At 53.7% G+C, this 26,560-nt stretch overlaps 1 protein-coding gene across 3 annotated transcripts in view; it reads right to left on the bottom strand.

Annotated features, from left to right (window-relative positions):
* The window catches only part of CPNE5 (copine 5), a 90,775-nt gene that overhangs the window by 1,915 nt on the left and 62,300 nt on the right, over nt 1–26,560 (bottom strand). For 2 of the 3 annotated variants that reach the window (XM_029244005.1, XM_029244004.1), the window contains 11 exons: nt 25,582–25,686; nt 18,171–18,212; nt 16,030–16,105; nt 11,998–12,051; nt 8,659–8,720; nt 5,499–5,545; nt 3,699–3,880; nt 2,662–2,789; nt 2,318–2,420; nt 1,494–1,551; nt 997–1,070 (listed from right to left, as the gene is read on the bottom strand). In XM_029244005.1, the coding sequence (XP_029099838.1) occupies nt 997–1,070; nt 1,494–1,551; nt 2,318–2,420; nt 2,662–2,789; nt 3,699–3,880; nt 5,499–5,545; nt 8,659–8,720; nt 11,998–12,051; nt 16,030–16,105; nt 18,171–18,212; nt 25,582–25,686 (931 nt within the window). Of the gene's footprint in view, nt 1–996; nt 1,071–1,319; nt 2,421–2,661; nt 2,790–3,698; nt 3,881–5,498; nt 5,546–8,658; nt 8,721–11,997; nt 12,052–16,029; nt 16,106–18,170; nt 18,213–25,581; nt 25,687–26,560 lie in introns of those variants that run through there. The other variant, XM_029244002.1, reaches the window with a different exon arrangement.

The raw sequence follows: 26,560 nt of genomic DNA, 5'->3' as shown, positions 1-26,560 counted from the left end.
TACACCACTGAACAAGATCCCTTCACCTCTGAAGTCTTGGCACCAAGCACAGGCATTTAGCAGGCACTCAGGAAATGCTGAAGGAATCCCCTGGCTTCTGGAAAGTGGGCCCTGCGGGTCTCCTCCCACCTCTCCTGCAGGGCGCTCTCTGTCTCTGCTTCTGCTCTTCCCTTTCTGGGCCAACACCTACAGTCAGGCCCCTCTGGCTTTATCCCAGGAGATGTCTGCCCCCCTTCCCAGTGCCTCAGGCTCACTCCTGCCTCCAGGCCTTTGCATACACAGGTCCCACCTCCCAGACTGCCCTTGCTCCAGTTTCTAGCTCCCTGTCTTTGGTCTCCACACCTGGAATGACCCCTCCCCCTTAATTTTTTTAATGGGGGAGGGGGTGGTATGGAGAATGTCGGGTTTTTTATTCTGAATCTCCTAAGCACTAGGGACTCCGTGTGCAAGAGATTCACAGAGGGATGTGCTTACTGATGTGCATTCTGAGGCTTGACTGGACTGGGATTCCCTGAGGACAAAGACCTGTCTGCTCGTTACATTTGCCATCCTACATGGAGACGTTGGTATTGATTCAATCAACCAAGCAACATTCATTCTTGGAAAGGGCTGCAGCAACACTAAAGACACCTCCCCCCGCTTCATGGGGTTTGCCATCTCACTTAGGAAGGCAGCCCAGCAGAAAATAACAGAAGGCACAAGTAATTAGGCCTCTGTGTTCTACAGGAGACCCTGGAGGCCTGGGGCTTAGGGAGGGCATGGCAGAGCATTCCAGTCAGGGCAACACGGTGTTAGGGGTGAGTCTCAGACGTGGTAGAGGTGGGTCCAGCCTTAAGACTGACTCCTGTTTCCTTCTGTGTGGCCAAGCCATTCTAGGGCTCCCAGTGCCTCCTTCCAGGGCCCCTTTCCAGAGAAGCCCCTAGAAGGGGGAGTTAGGTCAGCCTGCCTAGAGGGGCTCTTGCATTTTCTGTGGGGCAGGCAGGGTCTGGGCTTCACCTGGACAATGTCCCGCTCGGCCAGCTTTCCCCGGGAGGAGATCCGCACGTCATCACCATCCAGCTCCACCATGGCTGTGGGGGGGGAGGGGCAAAGGCATGGGGTGGGGGGACTAATTGGTGGGCACCTGGGCCTGGCAGGACCGAGACCGCCAGCCCAGACCCCCACGTTAGAGATGGGAAAACTGAGGCCAGGGGACAGGAGGAGCCCAATCGCATGAGTCTCTGACTTCTAGCCCATGGTGCCACTCCCCCACCCTCCACAGGCTCCCAGAGTGGAGGAGGGAGGAGTGACTTGGGGCCTCTTCCCCACAGCCTTGGTGTGTGGGTGTGCGGTACACACCTTGACACACCCCTCCCTGTGCAAACACACACTCACACCCTGCCTGCTCATCCAGATAGCTGCACACACCGCAGTGCGGGCTCTCACTCTTTTGGGAGGGGCCATTTCCAAGGGCCTGAAGCCTCTGGGGGCGCATCTAGGGGGTGGGGACTCACCATCGAACTCTGCCTGGCCCACGCCGATGATGATGATGGACATGGGGAGTTTGGCGGCCTGGGACACAACACGGGAGGTAGGCGGGGTGGTACCCAGCCGAGGGGCCAGTTACAAGAAACGGGAGATCACAGGTAAGGACAGGAAGGGGTGAGTCAAAAGAAGAAAGGCAGGAGGACAGGGAGGAAATGGAAGAGAGAAGGATGGAGACACACAGAGAAACACAGAAAAGGGGGAGGAGGAGGGAGAGAGGATAGCCAAGGATACAGGGATACCAGAGAGGAAGAGGGGGTGGAGAGGGCAGGAGGGAGAGGGAAATGGGTCATAGGTTTGCTTCTGCAAGACACTCCTGTCCCCTCTTCTGCCTCTGGACCTCCGTCATGTGGGACAGCTTTTACGTGGGCCCAGAGGGAGGGCCAGCTGTGGCTGGGGCCCCTATATAGGGAGACGACCCGGTAGGGGGAGCCATGTTCCTGGGCCTCCCGCTCCTTGGACCTCCCTCCTCTTCTACCTGGCCAAGCCAGGCTGGGGTTTGGGGCAGCAGCCCTAGAGATGGGTTAATGAGGGCACCATAGGAGTCTGGATGGAGTGGACCATCCAGTGTGATGAAGAGGTAGGTAGAGAGCTCGCCAGCCAGATCCTTCATCAGCCGGAACACCCTCCACCCCCAAAACCCTACTGCTGGCCCTCTAGGCTCTACAGCAAGAAGCCAGGAGTGGTCCCAAAGAGGGCAGGGAGAGGAGAAGTCATGCCCCAAGGGTTTCCCTAAAGGAGGGGGGAGGTGCACCCCCAGGTTTCCCCATGCTCCATCCCCATCCCTGCTCACATTGACGATAGCCTCCTTGGTCTGTGCCATGTCTGAAATGACCCCATCCGTGATGATGAGCAGCACCGAGTACTGGGAGCCGTCCTGCACCTCGGCCGCATTCCTGGGGCAGGGTGGGGTCAGAGGTCTGTTTGGTGGGACTCTGGGCATGTCATCCCCCCAACACAAGGACCCTTAACACTGGTGGGGACAGGTCTTCGGTGGGAGGGGGTCTCTTTAGGGTCAGGCCTCCCTGAAAAGCAAATCAGTGGGAAGAGACACTCCCTCCCGCCTTCCCGGGAGGACAGTGGTAGAAGGAAGCACCTTGCAAGCTGTGGGGATGGTCCAGTGACTGCCACACTCACCTGGCCACATGGGTGACCACGGGGGCGAAGTTGGTGGGGCCGTAGAGCTGCACCGTGCGCAGGCTGTGGTGGTAGGCCTCCAGGATGCCATCGATGCCACAGCATGAGGGGTTCTCCTGGTTGCCGTTCTGGGGGCACAGAGGGCAAGGAGGCTGAGCCCAGGAAGGAAGGAGGGATGGGAAGAAGGGCAGCTGGGTGGTCTGTGGGGGCAGAGCCAGGGTTGGGGAGGTCAACAGGCCTGGGCTCCCCTAGACTCTTCTCTGGTGGGGCTTCGGGGGCTCGGGGCAGGGGAGGGAGCACTCGGGGCCCACCGCGAAGGGCAGCACATGCTCTAGGTGAGCAGGGTCCAGACCTGCTCCTTGCCCTACTCCCTGTACCTGCTCAGACAGCATCCCCCTGACCCCCAGAGTCCTGGCTGCTTAGGGAACCTCGGGCAAACCCACCACCCCGTAAAATGACTGCAGCGCCTGAGCTGCTCTGGAAGGGCCAGCAGCTGCTCCATCCTCCTGTGTCCTGTGCCCAGCACGGTGCCTGGCACCCTACGGGCATGGGAGGGACATTTGCTGTGAGTGATCCAGCAACCGACTGAGTGTCCCCAGCTCATGGGAGGGAGGGAAAGGAGGTGGCCTGAGGAGCCATCTCTACAGGGCCCCCATTTCAGACCAACCCAGGGAACTCCTGGAACTACCCACAGTTGTCCATACCCAACCCACACCCTTTTAGCCTCATTTCTGGGGCCTTGGGGAATAGTTCAGCCACATCCCCACTCCACCTCCACCTGGGTCTTGTTAGGAAAAGGAGGGCAGAGCCCACTGTGGACGGCTTCAGACTTGGAGGGGACGTGCTCGTGACTGAGGTGGGGAGTGGGTTTCTGGAAGCTCTGATACAAGCTCCCCTACATCCAGCAGGCAGCCTACCTCTGCAAAGACTGCACCTCAAGTCCCTAGGCGGGCAGGATGGGAATGCCCCCCGCCCCAGGCCCGTCACCACACCCCCAGCCTGGTCAGCCCTCAGCCCTTTCTCCCAGGACCTCCTACCAGCGGGAACTCATGGGATACCCTGCCGTCAGGGGGTAGTTTGGCCCCAAAGCCAAGGGCAGGGAACATCTTGTCGCTGTCGTAGTGCTGGATGATCTCCCCGACGGCGGTCAGTGCAAGTGCGTAGGCGTTCAGCTGGTAGGGGCTCATGTAGTGCAGGGACGTGGACTGCGAGGGGTTCCCTGCAAGACAGGGCATGGGGACATTTGCCGGCCTGGACACTCCAAGCCACCAGGCTCAGAATGCGGTGTCCAAGGGAACCCCTTTCTTTCTCTCTTACCGCACATTCAATCCTTTAGCAAATCATGGCTGCTAAACCCTCAGAATACATCCAGAATCCCACCTATACTTCTCCCCTCCTCCATGATACCACCCTCTTGCTCATAGGACCGCAGCAGCCCGATCTCCGTCTTTCCACCCTTGTGTCCATACTCAGCACACCAGCCAGAGTGAGTCTATGTCAAAACTCAGGCAGCTAATCACACCTCTTCTCTGCTCAAAATGCCCCTGTGCTCCCGTTTCACCAGGAATTAAATCTGAAGTCCTTACAAGGGCCCACAAAAGCCCACTTGATCTGGCCTGCGGTTACCTCTCTCCTCATCTCCTACCATCCTGTCACTCACTCAGTTCTGGCCTCTCACCATTCCCACCTCAGGGCCTCGGCAAAGGCTGTTCCCTCTGCTCTGGGACGCTTTTCCACAGATGTGCACATGGCTTGCTCCCTCACCTCTTGAGGTCTGCTGTGGTCTTCCCCGAGCAGCCTATTGAAAGTTGCAGCCTCCTCCATACTCCCTATCCCTCTTCCTGACTTGTTTTTCTCCACAGCCCTTGTCACCACTAATATTGTCCATATTTTAGTTACTCGTTTATTAACAAGAGGCAGTACAGCACAGACTGCCAAGTATTAATCCTTTCTACCTCCTACTAGCTGTGTGATCCTGCATAAGTTTCTTAACCACTCAGCCTCAGTCTCCTCATCTGTAGAATGGGGGTAATAACAGTCCCCACCTCACAGAACTGTTGTGAGGATTAAACAGATGTTATTATAACTCTCCTCACTGTTATGAATACTATGGCCACTGCCAGCTCTGACATCCCATCACTCTGTGATGGGAGGGCCCGCAGCCATGAGGGGGGTTTCTGACACACCTGTGGAGTACGAGACCTGAGCATCTTCTGATTGGCACAAAAATGAGCATTGAGCACTGCTAATGGGGGTCCAGAATCCAAGGAAGGTTGTGATGTTTCTAACAGTGTAAAGTTTGGCATTGATTGCTCCCGGCCACTTGGTCACAGCCCGACACTGGAGAAGGTCAGAGGAGGAAGGAAGCCCGAGCAAGGGTGAGGACCGGAGCTCCTGGGCATTCCTGCCTCCCTGAGGACCACAAGGCTCAGTCTTGCCTCTGGCTCTCCCCTCCAGCTTGTGGGGTGAACTGCACAGGGGCTGTGCAATCTGATCCTGTGAGGAAATACCTCTGCTCCAGGGCTCTCCATGGGCCCAGAGAAGCTGTCCTATTGCCCTAGGGAGAGTGGGTATCCTCAAGGGCAAGGCTGTGGCTCAGGGTATGTAGGCCCAGAGGCCAGATTTGTTGGTGACCATGATCCAATCTGGGGGTACCTTCGCCACCTTGGTTGCATCTTTGGTTCTCTAGGCCTAAGTTCCTCCTCTTCAGTGAGGATGAGGCCAGAGGGTATGGGAGATCTGCTCCCAGCTAGGGCCAACTACCACAGCCCTGAAAAGCCCTCCCCTTTCCAGGCCCCCAGCCCCCATTCAGCTCCTCTGCCCATGCCCCCACTCACCATTGGAGGCTGTGAAATCGATGGCCACCGTGAAGTTGATCTGGGTCCTAGAAGAGGAAGAACAGCAGGAGAGTAACCTGGACAGAGGCCGGCCTGTACTGGACAGGGAGCGAGAAACCTGGCTTCCACCCCAGCCCCACTGCTTGACAGGTATGTAGCCTTGGTGAAGTCACTCATCTCCAGTTCTGGAAAACCGGGATGGTATCATCAGCTACACCCTCCCCCAAAGGGCTGTTGTCAGCAGCAAGAGTTAGGCAGTGTGACAGCTCTCTGAAGGTGATCATGTTCTGCTGCACACATGGCTGTGATTTCTTATTTCCTCTCCAAACCCTGCCCCTGGGTCCACCTGAGGCCGGGGAAGTAGGGTTTCCCTGTGTTCCTGGCGCAAATTTGGAGTCAGATTCAGGGTTAAAACTTATTTGGCAAAAAAGAAAGACAAACAGGCATTGTGCATCTCCTGAGGGAAGAACAAATGAAGTCGTCTTGCCAAAAAACTGAACTGGAATCTAACTGAGCTTCCAGAACTATCTACTGGTTGTTTACAGGAAACGCAGGGGATAGAGGAATATGTTAAATGACACCATGGGGGATGCGGCCAATAAAAGCCAGTCTGTGGGTCTGTGGAAAATTCTGTAGGAGCGCTACTGGAAGAGCACCCATGGACCAGCAGAATCAGGATCACCTGGGAATCTGTAAGGAGTCTCAGGCCCCCCGTGGACCTACTGAATCCAAATCCCTTGGTGTGCTGCAGGAATCTCTTTTAGCAAATCCTTCAGGTGCTTGGGGGAATCACAAGATGAAAAGATAATTAGGAATTCCCTGGCAGTCCAGTGATTAGGACTGGGCACCTTTACTGCCGTGGCAACTAATCCCGTGCGCCACAACTACTGAGCCTGCGCTCTAGAGCCCGTGCGCCACAACTACTGAAGCCCACGCGCCTAGAGCCGTGCTCTGCAGCAAAGGGAAGCCACCACAATGAGAAGCCTGCGCACTGCAACAAAAAGTAGCCCCACTCGCCGCAACTAGAGAAAGCCCGCAGGCAGCAGCGGAGACCCAATGCAGCCAAAAATAAATAAATAAATTTATTTTTTTTAAAAAAGATGAGGCAGGGCTCACCTCACCTGCATTTAGCAGATGGTCCCTATCAGAAAGCACAGCCCTCTTTCCACTTCATCACAGCTGAGCTGCTGCTCAGGGACCCTTCAATCTCCAGGAAAGGTGAGGGGCATGGTTAGCAGGATACCCCACCCAGGGTCTGCTGGCCAGAGACAGTCCTCCCCACACTCTTTCCCCCTCGTCCGCTGCCTGGGGACAGAGCATTCAGTAGACTCCAAGCTCTGAGGGAGAAGGAGCCACAAGACGACAAGAGGTGGTTCTGGCCTGCAGGACTACAGCTGAGGGACATTGTTGGCCTGGCTCTTCCAAATAAAGCGTGAGGGGAGAGTCAGGCTTTTTTTTACTCCTTAAGTTAAAAACCCTGCTCTGGGTTCTGAAACAGCTCAGAGAAGGAAGGGACTGGAAAGCAGCTACTTTTGTGGAAAAGGTACTCCTTGCAGGCTGCTCAGCAACCAGCTCCATCTCGGACTCTGACGTGGGGGCAGAGGAACCCACAGCCTTCCTCCTGGTCCAGGGGGGCGGGGGAGGGAGGCCAGGCAGGAGAGAATCCCTAGACAGAGGCCTCCATCAGCTGCCTGCCTGGACACACACGTCGGCCTCTCACTCAGGTTCTCCAGAGTGTGAAGACAGCGGAGGAGGAAAGCCAGGGCTTGCCTCTGTGAGCTCCTTCTCAATGAGACAGCACCCAGCCCTTCAACTCATCCATCTCTATCACACCTCACCTGGGAGCTGCGAGGTGGGTTCATTACTATGGAAGAAATGCAGCATGTGGTGACGGAAAGAACCCTGCCACCGACTAAGTGCTGGGGCCTTGGACACGTGACGTAAAATGGAGACAATCATCTTCACCCAGCCCATTGTGTTCTGTAAATTGGGGGCACTATGCAAATGAGAAGGATAAACAGGATGAGGACTGTTTGAAAATTACCGTGGAATATAAGGGGTGGTTGCTTAATAGATGGAGAGCAGATAGAGCAGTTTTGATGGGGGAAGGGAGCCAGGGCAGGGCCTGGAGAAGGCATGGAGGAGGGGCAGGAAAGCCTGTGGGTGACTGCAGCAAGGGCATGTGCTCAGGGGGTAGGAGGAGAGCTCGAAACCTGGGCGCTGCAGGCTCAAGGCAGCAGGGAGCCTTGTCATGAGAAAGTAAGTGTGGCTTGCCAGGGCCCGACTTTTCCCTCTGCCCCAGAGAACCAGGCGGCCAAGAGCCCGCTTGGCTGGGATGAGCCTTTGGCAACCGCCCTGCCTGTCTCCTTTCCAGACAGGTGTAATCGCTCACCTGCCTGCACCTGTGGGCTCGGCTACCCACACCCGGCCCTGGCGCCTGTCCTGGCAGGGAGCGTGCTGGGTAGGACCTCACCTTGGAGTCAGGCTCTCTTTCCATGAGCTGTTGGCTGGAGCCACCAGGCTTCTCTGCCTGCCTGGATGCCGACCCTTCTGGTTCTTTCTGCTCCTTAAACTTGTGTTTGACCATCCCCTGGCTCATTTCCCAGTTCCTCCTGCCCTTTGTAGGTCTCTAATGACACTGGGAAGGTTAATCACTGCCCGCCCCCCACCAGAGAGGCCATCGGTATCAGAAGCTCAGAGCAGGAAGGAAGCTTAGAATTCACTTAATTCCAACTCTCTGTGCAGAGGACACTGATGCCCAGGGAGGGAGAGTGACGTGCCCAAAGTAACCCAGCAAATTCAAGGCAAAGAGGGGCCTAGGGCCTGGGCCTCCTGCCTCCTAGACCGGGGCTCTTTCCACCTCCCTAAGCCCATTTCTCTTTGTCATGGAGTCCCTACCACCTGCAGGTCCCATCTCCACACAGGGACCTCACGGGACCCAGGCTGGCCTCCGCGGCTCAGTAGTGCCCTCTGCAGCCACTCAGGATCAGGGGCATGCAGGGCTCTGCGTGAGTTGTCTGAGGGTCTGCTCAGAGCCCATGATCGCGGGCTTCAGCCATGGCCTTGAAGAGGCCAGGTGGGGCCGGAGCTGCTCATGTCCATGTGCGGGGCCCCTTCCCTCTCCCTGAGGCCGAAGAAACCAGGCTGCATCTCTTCTCACCCTCCTTTGATGTAGTCAAGAAATGTGCACTCTGACTCCACAGCAAAAGAAAGCAGTGTGACCTTGAAAACAAAAAGACGCTTGGTCAGCGGGGAGCACTAGGCAGAGGGAGAGCATTGCTGACAGCTATGGAGCACCCAGCACGTGCCAGCATTTGCCTGCTTCATTGCAAACAGTGCCCACAACAACTCTGTGAGGTACTATTATTATCTCCATTCTACAAGCAAGGAAACTGAGGCTCAAAGAAGCGATGCGGTGTGTCCAAGGACACTACCAGGACATGGCCGCGTGAGATGGGAACCCAGGTCCGTCTGGAACCAGACCCTGTGCTCTTGACCTTGATGCCAAACTGCATCTTTGGAAGGGCCCTGTCTCCGTCACTGGAGTACAGGGGCTCAAGCCAAGGAATCGAGTTTCCCCTGAGTGGACACAGGTGTGGAGTGTGGAGGGAGAGGGGGGTCTTCCTGACATAGGACTAAGATCTGTCAATGCTGACAAGCTCCATGCTTCCATGTTCCGCTAACTGTTAATCCTGAAATGTGTCTCTTTGGTCTGCAATTGTTTTAAATCTTACTTGTCCCACCTCATCCCTCTAGCATCTTGATCTCTACCCTCTCAGACACAAGACCCTCCTGCTAAACAGCCTGTCCTTTCCCTGGAGGTAACTGAGCATCTGGGGCCCCCTCTCCCAGGCAGAGGTCTCTTGATCTATGCCCCTGGCAGTTCTCTGGCAACAGCTTTCCAAAGACAAGTAGCTACCGGGCAGCGCTTTATGAAAATGATTTAGGATGGTGGAAACAAGTGGAAAGGTTGGCAGCTAAAATCAATTAAAAGAGGGAAGGTTGGGGCAGGGAACCTTTTACCTGTGTCAGACAACTCCACTCTAGGATTTGGGGTGGCCCCTACTGGTACAGATTCAGTCATCTTTATCAACTCAGTGGGAGGCCAGGTAGTGCCTCTGCTTGACAAAGGGGACCAGCCATTAGCCCGAATAATGGGAGGGTCTGTGAGTACTGAGCTGGGCCTTGGAGACCCCCACTCGCTGTGGTTACAGTGTTAGGCACCTGGATGGACAAAGCCTCCTTTCTCTAGGAATGGACTATGACAGTGGCCTCTACTCTGACTGTGGTCACTAGACTCCCTGGGAAGCTTTTAAAACATCTTGCAGCTGGAGTGAGGACCCCAAACCAATAATATGAGGATTTCTGGGATAGGGCTCCAGCCCTGGATTTTTTTTTTTTTTTTTTTTTTTTAGCTCCTCACATGAGTCTAACCTGCAGCCAGAGTTGAACCCTGCTCCAGGCACTGGGATGAAGTAATTGCCTAACTTGCCTGGCCATATGGATTGACCCAGGGACTTGGTACTCAAAGTATAGTCCCCGAACAACAGCATCAGAATCACCTTGATGCTGAGTAGAAATGCAGATTCTTGGCATTTTAACAAGATCCCCAGGAGGCTCTGCACATAGTAAGTAAGGTATGACAAGCACAAAATACAGATTCCTGGGGTCCAGCCTGGCTTTCCTAAAATGGAACTCCAGGGAACTGGCCTGGGCATCTGTATTTTAACAAGCATCCTGGAACCTGAGTGATTTTTTTATGGTAAAGATTAGGAAATACTGGAACAAGGGAAAGTCAGGAGACCTCAGCCCAGTCCTGCTCTGTGCCTAACTCACTGTGTGGCCTGAGACAAATCACATCTCCTCTCTGGGCCTCAGTCTCTTTATCTCTAAAGTAAGAAAGCTGGATGAGATCAGTGGTTTTCAACCTTTTTTTTTTTAGCTGTACATCTAATATTTCTTAGCTGGGGAACGTGTTGCCTCTCCTAGGGGCATTTGGGAATGTGAGGAAGAGTTTTGGGGTCTCATGATGACTGGGGCTCTATTGCTAGCTATGGGCTGAGGCCAGGGGTGCTAAGTATCCCACCATGTATGGGGAAGTCCTGTGAGACAAAGAATTATTCTTTCCCAAAAACCGATAGCATCCCCACTGAGAAACACTGCAGCTTCAGACAAAAGAACTATTACTCCAAGCCTGCGTGTGAAACAATTACAATCAGAGAAGCAGTGGTCAGCCCCCTCTGAATGAGCAGAGTACTTTGCAGTTTACAGTCCTGCATCTCCCATGTGTCTGCCACAGCCACCCTGTGCATTAAGCAGGGGAGGGATGATGTATTAGCCTCATTTTACAGATGGAGAAAATAAGGTTCCTTGGAGGAATGCTGGAGTTCCCTGTCTGTGACCTCTTCTAGTCTGGAGTTGCAGTTGGCCTGACTCAAATGGCTACATCTGGCTGTATTAAGTGATGGGGCTGTGGCCCTCTAGAGTGGGAGGGACACGAAGGGTACAGACTTGGGTGCGTTTGCACTGCAAAGACATTGGTTTGTTCTATAAATGCACTGGTGGACTCCACCTCAGGGCCTTTGCACATGCTGATCCCTACAGCTAGAATTCGTTTTCCTCAATATCTTCAATACTTGCTCCTTCACCTTCTTTAAATCTCTGCTCAAATGTCACCTTCTCAGAGAAGCTTTCCTTGACTACTCTAAATAAAACAGTAGTTTCATCTCTTGCATTCCCTATCCATTTACCTCACCCTACTTCCTCCCACAGCAATCACAACCACCTGACACACACAGGTATTTGTGTGTATATTCGTGTTGTCTCCCCCCCACTAGACGATAAGCACCAGGAGGGCAGGGATTTGGGTCTTTCTTGTTCCCAGCTGTATCCCTCGTGTCTGGAAAGGCACCTGGCACATGGTAGCACACAGTAAATATTTGTTGAAGAAAGGCACGAATGTCCTGAAGATCAGCCCCCAGAAGCCACTGGGCCGGTATAATCCCAGCATGGTCATGGTTAAACAGGGGTACAGCCCACAGCAGCTGCAAGCTCTGAATTTAATTGTTGTGCTCACTGCCATGTCTACCACCTTCTAGCTCTGTGACCTTGGTTGAGTCACTTCCCTGCCCGCAGCCTTGGTTTCCGCTTTCATGATGAGGTGATGATAACGTCTGCCTCTTAAGGAAACAACCTGTGAAAAGCACCTAAATGGGGAATTTCCCAGAGGGCCCAATAAATGCGACTCCTTTTCCTCTTCCTTCCACAGGAAGTCCCCATGGTAGTTTCTCTCTGGGATTTCTCATTCTGTATCACAGGGCCTGATGTGTCTCTTACACGTCTACCTCGTGTTGCTCCATCGGCCCCATCCCTCCCCACCCCTAACCCTCCAGGTCTCGTTCCCACACCCCGCAGGAGCACACACAGACACACATGACTCCTGCCACCAGACCTAGCTCGGGATGTCTACACCCATGGCAGAAAGGGGGTGGCTACTCACTGTGCCAGAATTCACATATTTCTTTTTCTTCATTTTCTTTTTCGGGTTTACCACCTGCAGAAAAAAACGGTGACCAGGTAAGAAGAAGCGTTTCCAAGCAGTCAGGGCTGGGCGTGGCCCTGAAGGCAGGAGAGAGGGAGGAGTCATGGGTGACTAGGTAGACACAGAAGGAAGAACAAACTGGATTTCAGGCACAGGTGGGAAGTGCAGGTGGGAGGCTAGCAGGCTGTGCAGGTGGAAACTGAGAGCCTGGGGAGAGAAGCCCAGAACAACCTTGGAGCCACCACAGGCATGAAAGTCACCCAGATGGCATGGTGCTCACTGACATATTCATGGGACGACAGCTTGCTAGGCAGCCTGTCGGAATGAGGGCACACTGCAGCCCCAAGACTAGACTGCGCCTCAGTTTCCCAACCTGTTCTATGAGGGTGTGGAACGTTTAGAATTTACCGGATCTCGAACTTTTACTCCAAAGTAGCCCTCCCAGTGGAGGAGCATGAACATGGACTCCTGGGGGCCTGGGCGTCACCGAAAAATCTGGCCACAAGCACATTTCTTTGAAGTCTTCTCTGTTATCTTTAAATCTGCCTGTATTCCACATTTCCACTCTCTAATTATAACTGTTTTAATATTAAAGCACTGTTTTGTTCTCAGATCTTCTGTGAAGTGGGCACTGAGAAAGCATGCTGTTTGTTCTGAGGTTTCATGCATAACCTGGCACACAGCCCCTCCCCCATCCCACCCCCACCCCACCCCACCAGCCTCTCCAGCCCTAAGCGGCTGCACCCCCTAGGGGCCAGCCTAGCAACCTCCCAACTCCTGAGCTGGAGTTCTAAGCCTCCTCCTCTCCCTCTCCTCACATCCCCAGGGTCTCCAGGGCAGGTGTGGGGTCTGCCCTCCTGTGCAAGGGGCACTGAGGGGCTCCCAGGACCAGCAGCTGTGCTGACTCTGGATACAGTGGTAAGACATTGCCCCCATTCCTGAGGACATCGTGGTCTTTGAGGGGGCAGGAAGTATGATAAACAGGTAATAGGTATGGGAGTGGGGTGGGGGGTAGAGCACGAGCACCAAGGAGAGGCATCCACTTCAGACCCTGGGGTAGAGTGGGTGTGCAGGTGGGGGCTTCCTGAGGCAAGAACAGCAAAGGGAACCCCAAGGGAGGCACCAGCACAAATGAAGCCACAGAGACTGAGACAGCATGGAGGTTCAGAGAGCCTCAGATGGCATGATGGGGCTGAGAGTGGGGATGGGTAGAGGGAAGCGGACAGGGCTAGACCGTAGGGGCTCCTAGAGCTGTGATGTATATGGCTGCTTACACACACCCTCCCCCGCCCCCCCCCCGCCGGTTGCACATAGACTGCGGGTCACTGGGGCATGGCACCCGTGTGAAGGAGCTTGGACTCCCCTTGTAGGTAAAGGTCCCTTTAGGATCTCAGCTGGTGTGGAGTCTCCCCCCTCCCCTGTGCGAACCGACATGCACAGTCGGGGGTTAAGCAGGGCAGCAATGTGGTCAATTACAATTTTGGAGGAGTATTTGGGTTACTGACTGGAGGACGGAAGGAGGCGGAAAGGCCATTATGGGCTGTCACAAAGCCCCTACACAGGGGAGACGGTGACAGTGGGGGTAGACGGGAATGAAGGGGACAAATGTCAGAATATTTAGGTGGCAGGAGGAGTAGGATTCAGTCATGGACTGGGTGTGGGATGAGAGGCAGGAGGTGTCAAGGATGCCTCCCCAGGTGCCATGGCCGCTGTGATGACAACACAGGAGGAGGAGCTGGCTGGCCAGGGGGAGAGGAGGGCTGCAGGGACTTTAGCCAGTGCATTCAGTTTGGGAAGGCTGAGTCTAAGGAGTGGCCAGAAGACAGCTGGGCATATGCGTTGGACACCCAGGCTGATGCTGGGGCCTGAGATGAGGGTCTTTCCTGGCAGAAGCCTGTTCTCTCTTCAGGCACTTCTGACTCTAGAAGGGCCTTCCTGAGCCCAAACCGGCCTCCCAGGGATGCCCTCCATGGTGCAAGGCCTGCCCCGGGGCTGCCAGAGTTAATTCCTTTTCTACCTGATGGCGTTTCAGATGTGTAAAGACAGCACTTCTTTTTGCCAGCGCTGCAGTTTCTCTCATTGATTGCAAGGGGGCAGGGACCAATGACTGAGAAAACAAGTCACTGAAGCCTGAGAGATCGTGGCCTCATCTGAGCCTGTCAAGCATCCTTAGAATCAAACTCCAAGAGACCTGACCCCTTCCCTTCACTTCCCTAAAAATGTCCTTAAAAGAGCCCAGGGCTTCCCTGGTGGCACAGTGGTTGAGAGTCCGCCTGCCGATGCAGGGGACACGGGTTCGTGCCCCGGTCCGGGAGGATCCCACATGCCTCGGAGCGGCTGGGCCCATGAGCCATAGCCGCTGGGCCTGCGCGTCCAGAGCCTGTGCTCTGCAACGGGAGGGGCCGCGGCGGTGAGAGGCCCACGTACTGCTAAAAAAAAAAAAAAAGAGTCCAAAGACGGAGCGTGCTTCTCTCTGCCTGGGTGAGGGGACAGAGACAGCTCCGTCCTTTGTCCTTACAAAAAGCAAAGCAATTAACTATGAGGATCATGGCTCTTTCAAAGAAATCCATCACGTTCCATTCTCACAAATAGCCTTGTTCAATTGAATTCAGTGTGAATGTATAATAAGCACCTACTGTGTGCCCAGGAGGGCCCAGGCCAATGTGACCAGGGCAACAGGAAGGGCTGTCACTTTGTCTGCCCTTGGGGAGCTTCAGTCTAGTTGGAACACAAGACCTGCCCACTCGGAACAGAGATACAGGTTGAGGGAGTGGATGCATACAGGGATTAGGGTTCAGAGATGGGAGTCAAAGCCAGCTCTAGCTGAGTGATGTAAGGATAGACCCAGTTTGTAGGATGGTTGTGAAATGTAAATCTCCTGGCACCCAAGCGCTCAACAGATGAAACTAGGAGATAGCACTGACGTAATGCTCACTAGTGGCCAGACATTGTTCTAGTAACTTATTTAATTCTCAGTGTGCATGGCACAGAGTGGGGCAAGAACTCAGCCAGGGTCGCACGGCTAATACATGGTGGAGTCAGGATATGAACCCTGGGCTGTAAATTAGGGTTATAAGTATCTGCAGTTCAGTAGGTCTGGCATGAACTATGCTGTCCATGAAGTTCATAAGTGGGAGAAAATAGGCCACCAGAGGAGTAGGACCTGAGCTAGATGTGGAAGGTGGGAGGGTATCCTGAGAGGGAGCACACACACAGGCAAAGGCTCAGCAGTAGAAAGTGTCCTTGGAAGGCAGACGATATTATCTCCAGAGAGATTGGGTGTCTTGTCCAAGGTTCTCTGGTCTAGATGGAGGTATCCTGATTCCTGTTCCTCTCTTTCCTTCCAGAAAAGAGAAGATATTCTGCAGGCCCTGAGACTGCTCTGATTAAAGGCAGAAGGCTACTTGAACTCAGGACCTCAGGTCTTGGGCCTGGAACCTTCTGATACTGTTCCCCACCTTCTGCCCACCTGTACTTCTATTCCCCCTCCTTGTTGGAAGAGCTCTCTCGGGGGGGGGCACTATAACTCAATGATTTGGAGTCAGATAAGCTTAGGTTGTTTGCCTCTTGATTCTGCCACTTACTGGGCTTTGGTCAAGTCCCCTCACTTCTCTGCGATTCAGTCTCCTTAACTGTGAAATGGGACAATAACACCCACCTCACAGGAGAACATGCAAAAACCCCAGCCACGGGCTTCCCTGGTGACGCAGTGGTTGAGAGTCCACCTGCCAATGCAGGGGACACAGGTTCGTGCCCCAGTCCGGGAAGATCCCACATGCCACGGAGCGGCTGGGCCCGTGAGCCATGGCCGCTGAGCCTGCGCGTCCGGAGCCTGTGCTCCGCAACGGGAGAGGCCACAACAGTGAGAGGCCCGCGGACCACAAAAAAACAAACAAACAAAAAACCCCAGCCATGGCTCACTGTTAGTCCTCAGCAACTGGGAGCTACATATAGTCAGAGCAAACCCCAGCCTTCAGGTGTCTGCCTCACCTCATAGATGTTGAATTGGCTCTGCCCGCGGGCCAGCTCCCGGTAACTGGTGGTGAACTCCCCGATGAAGTCATGGCTGCAAGGGAAAGTTGCTGCTGAACCGCGAGGCCCAGGCTGTGCGCTGCCTCTGCTCATCCCCCCGCCTCTCATGTCCCTTCCCCTGGCTCTCAGTTCTGCCCGGGGCCTCTGCTCCAGGGGTACACACCAGCAGAGAGGGTGGGCCCCTGGGAAGAGTCCAGTGTCACCCATGGAGTAAGAAACCCAACAGACACCCAGCAAAGAGCAGGGTCCTGGAGAATAGGACCCACTTCTAATACTTGGATTCTTATTTGAACGAACGAGCAATAGTATGTATTTTGGGGACAACTGGGGAAATTTGAACATGAAATGAATATTAGATGGTATTCAAGAATTATTGTTCAATGTGTCAGGTGCAATAATGACATTTGTAGTTATTTAGAAAAATGCCCTTATCTTTTAGACATTCTCAATGAGATATTTAGAGGTAAAAATGCCATGAACTGTAACTTAAACTACATCAAAACATAGACAAGGCAACTATGGCAACATGTAATACTTGTTAGATTCAGGTGATAGGCTTAAAGTGTTCATTAAACTCTTCTCTCTACTTTTCTGTGTACTTGACATTTTTCCAATAACATTTTTTGAAAAGACAATTAGCTTTAGGTCCGTCCCGGCAGCTTGAGGCGTTTTCTGCAGTGTTTACACCTTCTGCATCTCTGCCCCACAAGCATGTGTTGACAGTAAGTGCAAAACCTTGTACAAAGCAGAACTCCCATCTGCCCTGCGGTTGGCTGCCTTTCGCCACCACTCTCCCTGATAGAGGGCAGTGGTTAACATGCTGGCCAGGAGTGCCTGCTGGAGTGTGATGCCCAGGAGGTACCCCTGGGGCCTTGCCCCACCTTGAGTCCACACTGTCTTTTGTCTACATATTTCAGCTCTCAGCATTCAGACTATGAGCTCCTTGATGGTGGGACCCAATGGCATCTGGTAGCTGTCTCCAACTTCCCTGGTAAAGGAAAGGTATGGGGAACTCCAGGGTAAGGTGATGAGGTGAATCGTGGGTGGAAGCCTGAAGCTGACTTGCCTGTGATGTGGTTAAAGGGAAGAGAGGAGGGGACAGAGTGAGCTGGTAGAGTAGTGTTGGCATTAGAGTTTCTCTACAGGAAGGTGTTGGGCAGGTGAGCTCCTTGGAAGGAGCTCCGGCCTAACTTAGAGCTGTACTTGCACAGCCCTTCACGGCAGCCCCCATCCATGTCACAGACTTGATAGGCACCAGTGGAGATCAGAGGGCTTAAAGCCCCTCTATGACCCCCCTGGTAGCACCACAGGATGGAGGGCTCACAAAAGTCAGGAAGTATGACATACTTGGATTTGGTTGGATTTGGTTCAACAGACAAGCAGGAGCCGGTGAGGGTTCTACTAAAGTTGTGAGAGGCCTGTTCTGGTCCTTGTCTATGAATTCCCAGTGATACTGGCTCCTTGGGGGCACTTAGATACACAGAAGAGGAAGCCCCTGGCCTCTCCAAGGTTAGGCTCAGCCCTACTCAGGCTCTGCCTTACCGCTCTGGAGCCCATTCATATGCTTGCCTTTCCCATATCCCACCCCGCCAGCCCTGCTCCCCACAAACAACTCCTCTGAGGAGTCAAGGGCCTCCTGCTAGATTTCAGGGAGTCTCTGAGAGCCAAGCTCATCTTCTGCACTTCAGTCACCACACGATGCTTAGCCTCACACAGAGAACGTGGTCATGAATGCCCAGGAGGTCACTAATATCTGCCTGTACCTTAGAACATGCACATTTCAGAAAATCCTACATTCTTCCAAATGTGGGGAGACTTTAGACACTGGCTGGCCGCTAGGCAGCTATTTCAGGAAAAGAGGCCTCTTACACCCCTTGCACCATGTCCTGCAGGACACAGGCCCTCTGGTGCCTCAGTGGAGCTGGGCACGGATGAGCCACCGAGGCAGTGGTCCCTTCACAGGAAACCCAGGTCCCTCACCCCCCAAGCTGCCACGGGTGGGGACCTGGGCATAGCTCTCTCCATGAGAGGGCAAGATCCACCTTTCTCCCAGGGGCTGTCCCCCTCCTTGCTCACCTTCTGTCCTTCTGCCAGCTTACCTGCCATCTCGATCCCAGTCGTATACCTCCACCTTGATGGTCCTGTAAGGCAAAGGGCCCATGGTGGGATGGACTTGACCCAGCACCTGCGTAGCCTGAGAATGGGGCCACCTGCGTGGCCTTCTCACGCTCCTGGGCCAAAAGGGGATGGAGGAACACCCACCTGGCTCTGAGGGCCCTCGGTGAAGAGGCAGCAGCCCAGGAGACAAAGGAACTATCTTGAAGCCTTTAAAGGTCTTAGGGACAGAGGCAGCGCCAAAGCTGCATTGGGACTTCCCTGAATTTCAGGGAAGATGTAGAAAGGCAGCCTCAGACTTCACCCCACCTTCTCTTGGCCACCCCAGATGGGGCACAGATCCCAGCATGAAGCCATACTGCAGTTTATCAGGGGTGGGGCCGTTAGAGTGTGAGTGTGGTGCTCTGTAGATCCAAGGCCTAAGCAGGGTGGGCTCTCCTGGTGGGACCCTGGGGTTCAAGGAGTCTGAGTGGTGGGGAGCTACCCCGCATGTCAGGGATGGAACCAGGGGTCCTGACTCAGGATGGCCTGCTGAGCTTTTCCATGCCAGACTGGCTCCTGAGTGAGGGTGTAATTATCTTCACATTTTAGCCTGTCTGCTTTAATTAGTTTGTTTTGACTCCTGAGCTTGGGGCTGGGCTTTGGGAGCCCATTTTATTTTTAGCCTGTTTCTATGGCAACAGGCTAGCAGACCAGAGGCAGAGGAGGGAGGTGGAGGTTGCAGGTTAACCCTTGGTACCAGCAGTCCTCCAGGGATGCCCAGGGATGGGGCAGATGCCCGGGTCTCTCTGCAGGGTCAGGGTCTGGAGAGGTGGAAGAGGCATGGGGGAGCTGGGTCTCCAGCCTTCAGTTCTAAGTGGGGCACACAGAGGCGGCTGCCCAGGCCTGTGTTCTATGAATATCTCATCATTTGGCCCATGGCCGCGGCCCATCTCCTCAAGTCTGCAGGGAGTCGGCCTTGGAGTTCCAGAACCCCCAGAAGGAGGCGCTGTCTCCCTTCAGATGAGCCTTCATGGGGCATGGGGGTGGGACGCGGATTCTCCTGCATCAGGGTAGAAACTGTTCAGGAAATGAAGGGATGCCCAGTACGTTGTGCAGCAACTGGATTTTTGTTACCAAAATGTAAAATGGGGCAGGCATAGAAGCCCACCATTTAGAGAAATCCTTTAAATTTTTGTGAAAAACAAAAAACTATGTCTCTCTGAGGAGAATTATTATGGAAAGAAAAATAAAATCTAGGCCTCTGAAGGTAGGCTGGTGATCTGGAAAGAGTAGAAAATGTCTGGGGTGTGGACTTGGATGCTGGGCCCTTTGCACTGGGACCTGGAGATGTCGCTTAACCTCTCTGAGCCACAAAATCATTTTAAAGTAGGGATAATAACGGCCCTACAGAATAGCTGTGGAGACAAATTGGTAAAACTGCCTGGCATGCGTTGGATCTCTATAAACATGCCTCCTGGGCTTCCCTGGTGATGCAGTGGCTGGAAATCCGTCTGCCAGTGCAGGGGACATGGGTTCGATCCCTGGTCCGGGAAGATCCCACATGCTGCGGAGCAACTAAGCCCGTGCGCCACAACTGCTGAGCCTGCTCTCTAGAGCCCGCGAGCGACAACTACTGAAGCCCACGTGCCTAGAGCCCGTGCTTTGCAACAAGAGAAGCCACCGCAATGACAAGCCCGCGCACCGCAAGGGAGACACAACACAGCCCAAAAGAAATTAAAACAAAAAAAAGCCTCCTCTCCACTTTAGCATTTGGGCCACACCTGGGATAGTTTTGTTTGTTTTTTTTGTTTTTTAAAATAAGTTTATTTATTTTATTATTTTATTTTATTTATTTATTGTTTCTGGCTGCATTGGGTCTTCATTGCTGCGCGCGTGCTTTTCTCTGGTTGTGGCGAGCGGGGGCTACTCTTCGTTGCGGTTCGTGGGCTTCTCATTGCAGTGGCTTCTCTTGTTGCGGAGCACGGGCTCTAGGCACGTGGGCTTCAGTAGTTGTGGCACGTGGGCTCAGTAGTTGTGGCACGTGGGCACACCACAACAACTGACCACCAACACCAGTCCCTCAGGTGACTAGATCAGTGACAGCCAACATGCTCAGGGGCTACAGGAGGACCCTAGTCATAGCCACGGCCTTGGATACCCAAAAAAATCACTGGGGAGAATTTTTTTTTAATCTCACTGCCAGAAGGTGTGATTTAATTGGTCTGGATAGGGCTCAGGCACAGGTAGTTTTTAAAAGTCCCCTGGCTGATTCTAATGTGCTTCCAGAGCCACTAACCTCTCTAGATGAAATTACTGGTTTTCAAACTTGGTTACACATCGGATCCCCCAGGGAGCTTTGGCAATCCTGATGCTGATGCCTCACCCCAGAGATTCAGAATCAATTGGTCTGGGGGTGCAGCCTGTGCAGGGGAATTGTTAAAAGCTCCTCAGGGGGGCTTCCCTGGTGGCACAGTGGTTGAGAATCTGCCTGCCAATGCAGGGGACACGGGTTCGAGCCCTGGTCTGGGAAGATCCCACATGCCGCGGAGTAACTGGGCCCGTGAGCCACAACTACTGAGCCTGCGCGTCTGGAGCCTGTGCTCCGCAACAAGAGAGGCTGCGACAGTGAGAGGCCCGCGCACCGCGATGAAGAGAGGCCCCCGCTCGCTGCAACCAGAGAAAGCCCTCGCACAGAAATGAAGACCCAACACAGCCTAAATAAATAAATTTAAAAAAAAAAAAAAAAAAAGCTCCTCAGGGGATTTGAACTTGCAGCTGAGGTTGAGATTCCTGCGCCAACTCACCCCAGTAGCAATCACAGCCAAGGTTCCAGGGATGGCTGCAGGGAGTCAGATTAGCTCGGAGACCGAAATCTCCAGAACTGGGGAAGAAGGAGGTGCCCAGAGGCAGGGGAAGGCAGTAGCAAAAGCCAGACACAGCTGGTCAGTAGCAGCACCAGGCCTCTTGGCAGGGAGCCAGTGTCCTGTGGGTCTCTGAACGCGTGGGGCAGGAGTGACAGAGCGGGGTGTGTGAGCCTCAGCAGGCCAGCAAGGATGGGGGACGCTGGCAAAGACTCCAGGCTTGCCCCCCAGCACACCAAGCAGCTCTGTCCATAGCCTCCTCTGAACCAAGCTGCAGGTCTGCTCCTAATGAGCCTCTCCCTCTCCCAGGCAGGGAAAACAGGAAAAGGTATGTTTCCCTGATGCTTACAAGTCCTGAGGGCTGACAGGCCTTGAGGGGTTCGCCCTAAACTAACTGAGTCAGTCCATTACTCTGAGAAGCTGCTGGGAGGAAGAAGAGCATCGAGCCTCACAGGCCCAGACAGTGAGGCGTGATGGCAGAGGTGCTGTGCAACCCCAGCTGTACTGCACTGACTGTGGCTCCTGTGTCTGAGTTCAGCTTGTGCATGTGTGAACCAGGGATAAGACACTCCTAACTGAAGCCATAGTATTGGGCCCAGCCCCTCCCGGTGCTCAGCGTGTGGTGGGGTTCAAAGGAGAAGCAACTGGTTCAATCCAGGGGGCCGAAGTTTGGGTGATGTGACAGCCCCCCAGCTCCTGGGAACCCTCTCCCTTCTCCAGGTGAAGACCCAGTACCCTTAACACCCTTTTAAAACCTACTTATTCACCATGAAGGTGTGAGTGAGTGATAGCAGCCCGACCCAGGAGAATTTGGTTTAACAGGGACAAATCCTCAAGTAGCAGAATATTCAAGGACAGAGCAGGGGGACTTCAGGGAAGGCAGGAGAAGTGCTTTCATCACCCTTCACCCCACTTCACCCCACTGGAGGGCTAGATTAATTCTGACCCTGAGTCCACTTCCTCTGACTCAGGTTCTGCTCAGCTGGGTCGCTTGGGTTTGGTCTTGTGTGGACTGGAAACACAGCAAAGGCAGGGGGACCCCAAACCAGGGGAACCCCAAATTAGAGGGCCAGCCCAGAAGTGACTTCTGGAGAAGGGACATGCACCTTCTCCTTGCCCTGGCAAGTGACATAATCTGTGGTCCTCCGTTTCCCCATCTGTGAAATGGGCATGTCATTAGTACCCACCTTCTAGGGTTATTGTGAAATTTAAACTCACAAAATAAGATACTGTATTTAAACCAATTAGGATACAATTTGGCCCATGTCCTAAAGACTCAGTAAAGCTTAATAAGATTAACTCGTTTCCACCCCCATCATTCCAAGAAAACGGCCCTTTCTCAGCAGATCCCTGGTTCTCACCCCCTGGCCCTCTTTTTCACAATAGTAAGTTGATATTTCTGTTTGAACTCTCTTCTCTCAGCTCCCTGACTATGGCTGCCCTCCCCCTGGTCCCTTCTTATCTCTCTGACATCCCCCTACTCCTGACCTTTGCCAGCCCCCCTCCTGGGGACTCCCAGACCTCTGTTCTCCTCTCCCCTGGGAAGAACACCACTGTACCTGTCCCATAGCCACACAGTCTGGCTCCCTGTCACACTTCCCATTTCCACTAGTGGTACCATCGTCTCTCATCCTCCAAACTCCAAATGCTAATAATCTCTACGTCTCTTTCACTCCCATATCCAGGCAGCTGTCAAGGCCTTTTGAGTCTTCCTTCTACCTCCTATCTCGAAGCAGACCTGCTCAAGCCCCTGAGCAAACTCTCCTAGAGCTGTCCTCCAAGTGTCCCACCCCACTCAACCCACGCCTTGACCATTCATCAGCAGAGCGCTGGAGTTTAAGAACACAGATCCTAGAGCCAGCCTGCTTGGGTCCAGATTCTGATGCTACTGGCAGTAAGACCCTGGGTGAGTTACTTAACCTCTCTGGGCCTCAGTTTCCTTACCTACGAGATGTAGATAGTATTTGTACCTTTTTCAGAAGAGGTACTAATCGTTGGGAGGATTAAATTAGTTCACATACATCAATTACCTCAGAAGTGCCACAGGAGCCTTTGCTGTTATTATTATGACCCATGTCTCCCACCTTGGCCTGGGAGCAACCTCAGAAGGAGACTTGGGTCTGAGAGCTCACTGTGTCCACAGCACCCAACACGGTGTCTGGTGCCCGGCTGGCCTGGAAGACAGGGCTGCTGGATTAAACCCAATGTGTACTGTGAGACTTCAAGAGGTGCCTCGGAAGTAGAAGAAAGCGGCCTTGTTTTCCTGAACGAGGCCCACCCTGTCCTGCCCTACGGGGGCCTCCCAAATGCCTGCACCTCCTGAGTGGCTGTTGTGTATGTGGGTGGCCCTAGGGCTCAGCAGGGGGCAGGTCTGCTCGCTTACCAGGCCAGTGTGACACACCTGCCACCTCCATTAGCACCACTGTCAGTCGCATCACAGTTAATCTGTCCCTGGCTTTGGAGGAGGGCCCAAGCTGCCCAGCCATCCTGGAGGGAAACCAGTCCAGGGCTCAGCCTGGGAGGGGGATGGGAGCCCACCTGGGCTTTCCGCAAAGCCTGCACCTTCCCCCCACACCCGCACCTCCTCCGATGGCTGATCGGAGAGCCCAGGCCTCTGAGCTGGGCTGACCTCCTTACAAGGCTGGATTCTGAGGCCCTAGGAGGCCTTCCCTGGGATGCGGGTCGTGGGGGGTCAGCTGGACAAACCCCGAAACCTCTAGGCAGTGCGGTCGGAAATCCCAATTCCTTCCACCCCTATGAGAATGGAGCTGCCATGTTCTCCCATCCCCCAACTTTGAATTTCCGCTCCCTTCCTCTCTATCCCAACCATTTTTCCTACATCCCTTGTCCCCAGGAACTGACGCTGCCCCCGCAACCTTCCACCCTGCCCTGAGCCTCCTTTAGACCCTATTGCTTCAACCCCTCCCATTCCCCACCACTCCAGAAGCCCCAGGACCTGGCTAGACATGGAACAGGGGTTTGTTTGGCTGAAATGCCTATTTTTGTTTCCAGTCTCATTTTGCACAACTATTTAACTGTCTAAAATATACGTGTGCACATCTGAGCTCCCTGTAAGCCCCCTGAAGACAGAAATGCGGCTACATTCCCTTGAATGCCACACAGCTGGAGGCGCAGTGCTGAGCACATCGTAGGTGCTCAATGACCACCTATGGAACAGACTGTGGCTTTTCTGTCCCAGCCGAGGCAGGAAAAGAAGCCACTTCATCTCCTGGATCAGCAGCCTAATAGGGAGAGAGACAGGGGTGCCTGGAGGCCATCTGTCTGCTCATTCCTGTCCCCTCACCCCACCGCACATACCCTGTCAGTAGCCACTGTGAACAGAGTGCCAGGGAGCCCATGCCAATGCCACCAGCCAGGATGCCCTGAGGTATCTGTTCTGACACCCTAGGGCTCCTGTCAGAGTGGCCAGCAGAGGCCCAGCTTCCTCAGGGCTGCCTGGACAGCCCTGCCCGAGAAGCCCCTGCCAGCTCGCCCACCTGCTATAGCAACCACCAGGAAACCAGGCTGGGTTCTTGTGACTTAACACAGACCAATACCGTGTTACAGCTCCCATCCTACGTGTCCCCTCTCCCCCCTGCACTTGCCACAATTTGTAATTATATGTTTCTTTGTGCAATTATTGGATTAATGTCTGCCTCCCCCACTAGCATGTAAACTCCAAGAGGTTGGGTGAAGGGTGAAGACTGTGTGTTTTGTTTCCTCCTGACTTCCCAGCACCTAGTGCAGTGCCTGTCACATGGTAGGGCATCAATAAACGTTTGTGGATGAAATGCTGAACGGTATTTTATGTATACCAGAGCCTTACATGTAGGTTGTGAGCTTCAAAGCAGCCCTACAAGGTAGGTGGATGTTTAGGTACCCAGTTTACAGATAAGGAAACTGAGGCTCAGACAGGTCAAAGTTTGCCCAGGTTGAGAGTGCTTTTTTCGTCACAGAGTCAGGATTGGAAACTAGGTATCTGTATCTATACTCAACAATCTACACTCAAACAATGATGAGGTGTATTATGAGTAGGCTTTGTAGCGTCAAAAAATTCCATGAGCTGTTTGCACTGCATCCCTCACCCCCATTTATGGCAACTCATCTGGCAGTGCATATCCTGGGATCCTGACTCCCCAGAGTCTCTCAGCCAGGAGTTGGGGCTGCTGGGGACCAAGTCACCTCTACGTGCATCTAGAGCCGCCATCTGGCCCCCACCTGCCCCTCACTGGGCACAGTGAAAAGACCAGCTACTGAGCTCCGGGCAGGGCGCCCAGCACACACCAGGGCTTCTCTGAAATCCTTGGTACCTCCCATCCCCCCAACCTGGGAGGGCTTCCACCAATGGGAAAGTCAGACTGGGAGGAAAAAAGGCAGGGTGTGGTGAGGGAAGGGCAGGGAGCCAGAGGGATCCCCAGTTCCACCCTGTGCAGGGCCACCAGCACGCAGCTCCAGGAGGCTCTGCTCGCTTGTACTGATGGGATGGCCCTCATCAACGTGACCGTGCCCCCCACACCTGTGCTTGCGGACAGGGGACATTTTCTCATCTCACCGATCATAGTCCCCGTTGCAGAGGGCTCTCACAGGAATGGAGAAAGTTTGCCAGACTGGGTTTAGGGTGTTCTTCATGACCTCAGTCTTGTGGCAGATGGTGAACCTGGCAAAGAAGAGAGGGAAGTCTGTCAGTCCTGACTCCAAGGGAGGCAGAATTCAGATCACCAGAGGGGCTGGCTTGTTAATCTCTGCAGTTGCCAGACAGTAGAAACAATGGCTTCGTGAGGTGATGAGCTGCCTGTCACTAGCAGCATCCAGGTAGAAGCTAGACAGCCATTCTTTTTTTTAAAATCTTTGCATAAACTTCAGTTTATTTTATTTTTTTAACATTTTTATTGGAGTATAATTGCTTTACAATGGTGTGTTAGTTTCTGCTGTATAACAAAGTGAATCAGCTATACATATACATATATCCCCATATCTCCTCCCTCTCGCATCTCCCTCCCACCCTCCCTATCCCACCCCTCTAGGTGGTCACAAAGCAACCAGCTGATCTCCCTGTGCTATGCGGCTGCTTCCCACTAGCTATCTATTTTACATTTGGTAGTGTATATATGTCCATGCCACTCTCTCACTTCTTCCCAGCTTACCCTTCCCCCTCCCCGTGTCCTCAAGTCCATTCTCTACATCTGCGTCTTTATTCCTAGACAGCCATTTCTTGATAACACTACAGAAAGGATTCCTGCACCAGGTAGGAGTGTCAGAAGATGTGGTTCTGGCCCCTGTTCTCTGTGTGACCTTGAGCAAGGCTGTCCCCCTCTCGGCCTCTATTTCCTCACCTGTAAACCCAGGGAGTTGGCCACTATTAGACTTTCTTCATCTGAGATCCATGGAAGGATCTGGGGACGGGCTTTAGGGGTCTATGAACCCTTGAAATCATCAGTGGAACTGGGTGCCTGAGTTTCATGTGTTCCCCTGTCTAAAGGACTCTCTCCCAAATTTCCATGTTAACGGCTCACCTCCTCACTTCCTTCAGG

Source organism: Monodon monoceros, unplaced genomic scaffold (assembly GCF_005190385.1).
Source record: "Monodon monoceros isolate NGI ecotype Baffin Bay Population unplaced genomic scaffold, NGI_Narwhal_1 Super_Scaffold_3, whole genome shotgun sequence".
NCBI classification, from domain to species: domain Eukaryota; kingdom Metazoa; phylum Chordata; class Mammalia; order Artiodactyla; family Monodontidae; genus Monodon; species Monodon monoceros.
Note: the sequence above shows the minus strand (reverse complement) of the source record. Positions and strands in the feature narration are given on the sequence as shown.